Below are 1,849 nucleotides of genomic sequence, written 5' to 3' on the forward strand. Positions count from 1 at the left end.
CTGGAGCACCGCCTTTAGTCGAGCAAACCGACCCCAGGACTTATTCTTTGTAAACCTAGTACTTATTCTATCGGTCTCTTTTGCCGAATCGCTTTGTTACGGGGATGTAAACACACCAGCATCGGTTGTCAAGCGATGTTGGGGGGACAAACACACACACACATATATATACATATACATATATACGACGGGCTTCTTTCAGTTTCCGTCTACCAAATCCACTCACAAGACTTTGGTCGGCCCGAGGCTATAGTAGAAGACACTTGCCTAAGGTGCTACGCAGTGGAACTGAACCCGGAACCATGTGGTGGGTAAGCAAGCTACTTACCACACAGGAACTCCTGTGGGTACTATTAAATACAATCTTTGAATTGTTATGTATTTCAACCATGTACACAACGGCAGGCAAGTCAATATGATATTGAGCTATATATATATATATATATATATATATATATATATATATATATATATATATATATATATATGGACGTGTGTCTGTGCGCGTATATACAAATGCAAGTAGGTGACGTATATAAATGTTGATTTACAGACACATGCACACACACACAAACACACACACACACGCACACACATACATACATACAAAAACACGCACTCATGCGTCATTACTTTCCAAAGCTGCTGGAAAGTCCCAGTGGACATAATTTCACAGCGAATCGCAACATATATGGATGTGCGTCCATATATTATTATTTATAACCCACACTTTATTCAATTATCTGCTATACTCTCAAATTATGGAATGTTATTTTTTTCATCTCTTTATAGCGGAACCAGTTAAAAGCTGTAAAACAAGTAACCTTCAGAGATGTATACTGGGAAGAATGTATATAGACAGTTCATGCAGGTAATATTAAATAAGTCTTTGAATTGTCATGTATTTCAGCCACTATACAACGGCAGGTAAGTCAATATGATATTGAGCTAACAGCTATCAAAATAACGTAAGTGAAGGGATCACGGTCAAAATGATAATTAGTGATAAATCAGCCCACACGGTTTGCTATCACAGCTATTCTGTAAACCACGTGGTTTTAAATTTTGGCACAAAGCCTGCAAGTTTGGGGTAAGGTTAAGGTAAGTCGATTACATTGACCTCAGTGCTCAACTAGTACTTATTTTATTGACCCCAAAAGGATGAAAGCAAAGTTGACCTCGGCGGAATTTGAACTCAGAAGGTAAAGATGGACGAAGTACCGCTAAGCATTTTGTTCGGTGTGCAAACGATTTTGCCTGCAGGCCGCCTAAGCACGGGAAGAAATATTAAAAAATATAGGAAAGATAATGTTGCACTAAGGTCGTCAGGTGTTCAGCATTATCAAAACATGGAAATCGATTGGGTGTTTTCAATCTCGTGTGTAAACTAAAATAACCAAATGGAAAATGCATACAAGATGAAAAAGAACAAAACAAAAACAAAGAACAAAAGAAAAAAACAAAAACATATATATGCCAAATATTGTTATCAGTCTCTTGTAAGTTAACGATACATCAACAAAAGCATTTAGATCACATAGACAAAACTACATTAGATAGAAAAGCACTGTAAGTTGACTTGGACTAAATAATAACAACAGCGAAAACACATACTCATACTCATTTACTTGTTTCAGTCATTTGACTGCGGCCATGCTGCAGCACCGCCTTTAGTCGAGCAAATCGACCCCAGGGCTTATTCTTTGTAAACCTAGAACTTATTCTATCGGTGTCTTTTACCGAACCGCTAAGTTACGGGGACGTAAACACACCAGCATCGGTTGTCAAGCGATGTTGGGGGGACAAACACAGACACGCAAACACACACACACACACACACACACACACA

General features: G+C 38.4%; 1 protein-coding gene across 1 annotated transcript in view; it reads left to right on the forward strand.

Annotated features, from left to right (window-relative positions):
* Nucleotides 1-1,849, forward strand: part of LOC106871163 (uncharacterized) — a 48,466-nt gene that overhangs the window by 19,126 nt on the left and 27,491 nt on the right. The window contains exon 4 of the mRNA XM_014917488.2: nt 793-871. Coding sequence (XP_014772974.2) covers nt 793-871 — 79 coding nt within the window. The remainder of the gene's footprint in view (nt 1-792; nt 872-1,849) is intronic.

Source organism: Octopus bimaculoides, chromosome 6 (genome assembly GCF_001194135.2).
Source record: "Octopus bimaculoides isolate UCB-OBI-ISO-001 chromosome 6, ASM119413v2, whole genome shotgun sequence".
In the NCBI taxonomy this organism is placed as follows: domain Eukaryota; kingdom Metazoa; phylum Mollusca; class Cephalopoda; order Octopoda; family Octopodidae; genus Octopus; species Octopus bimaculoides.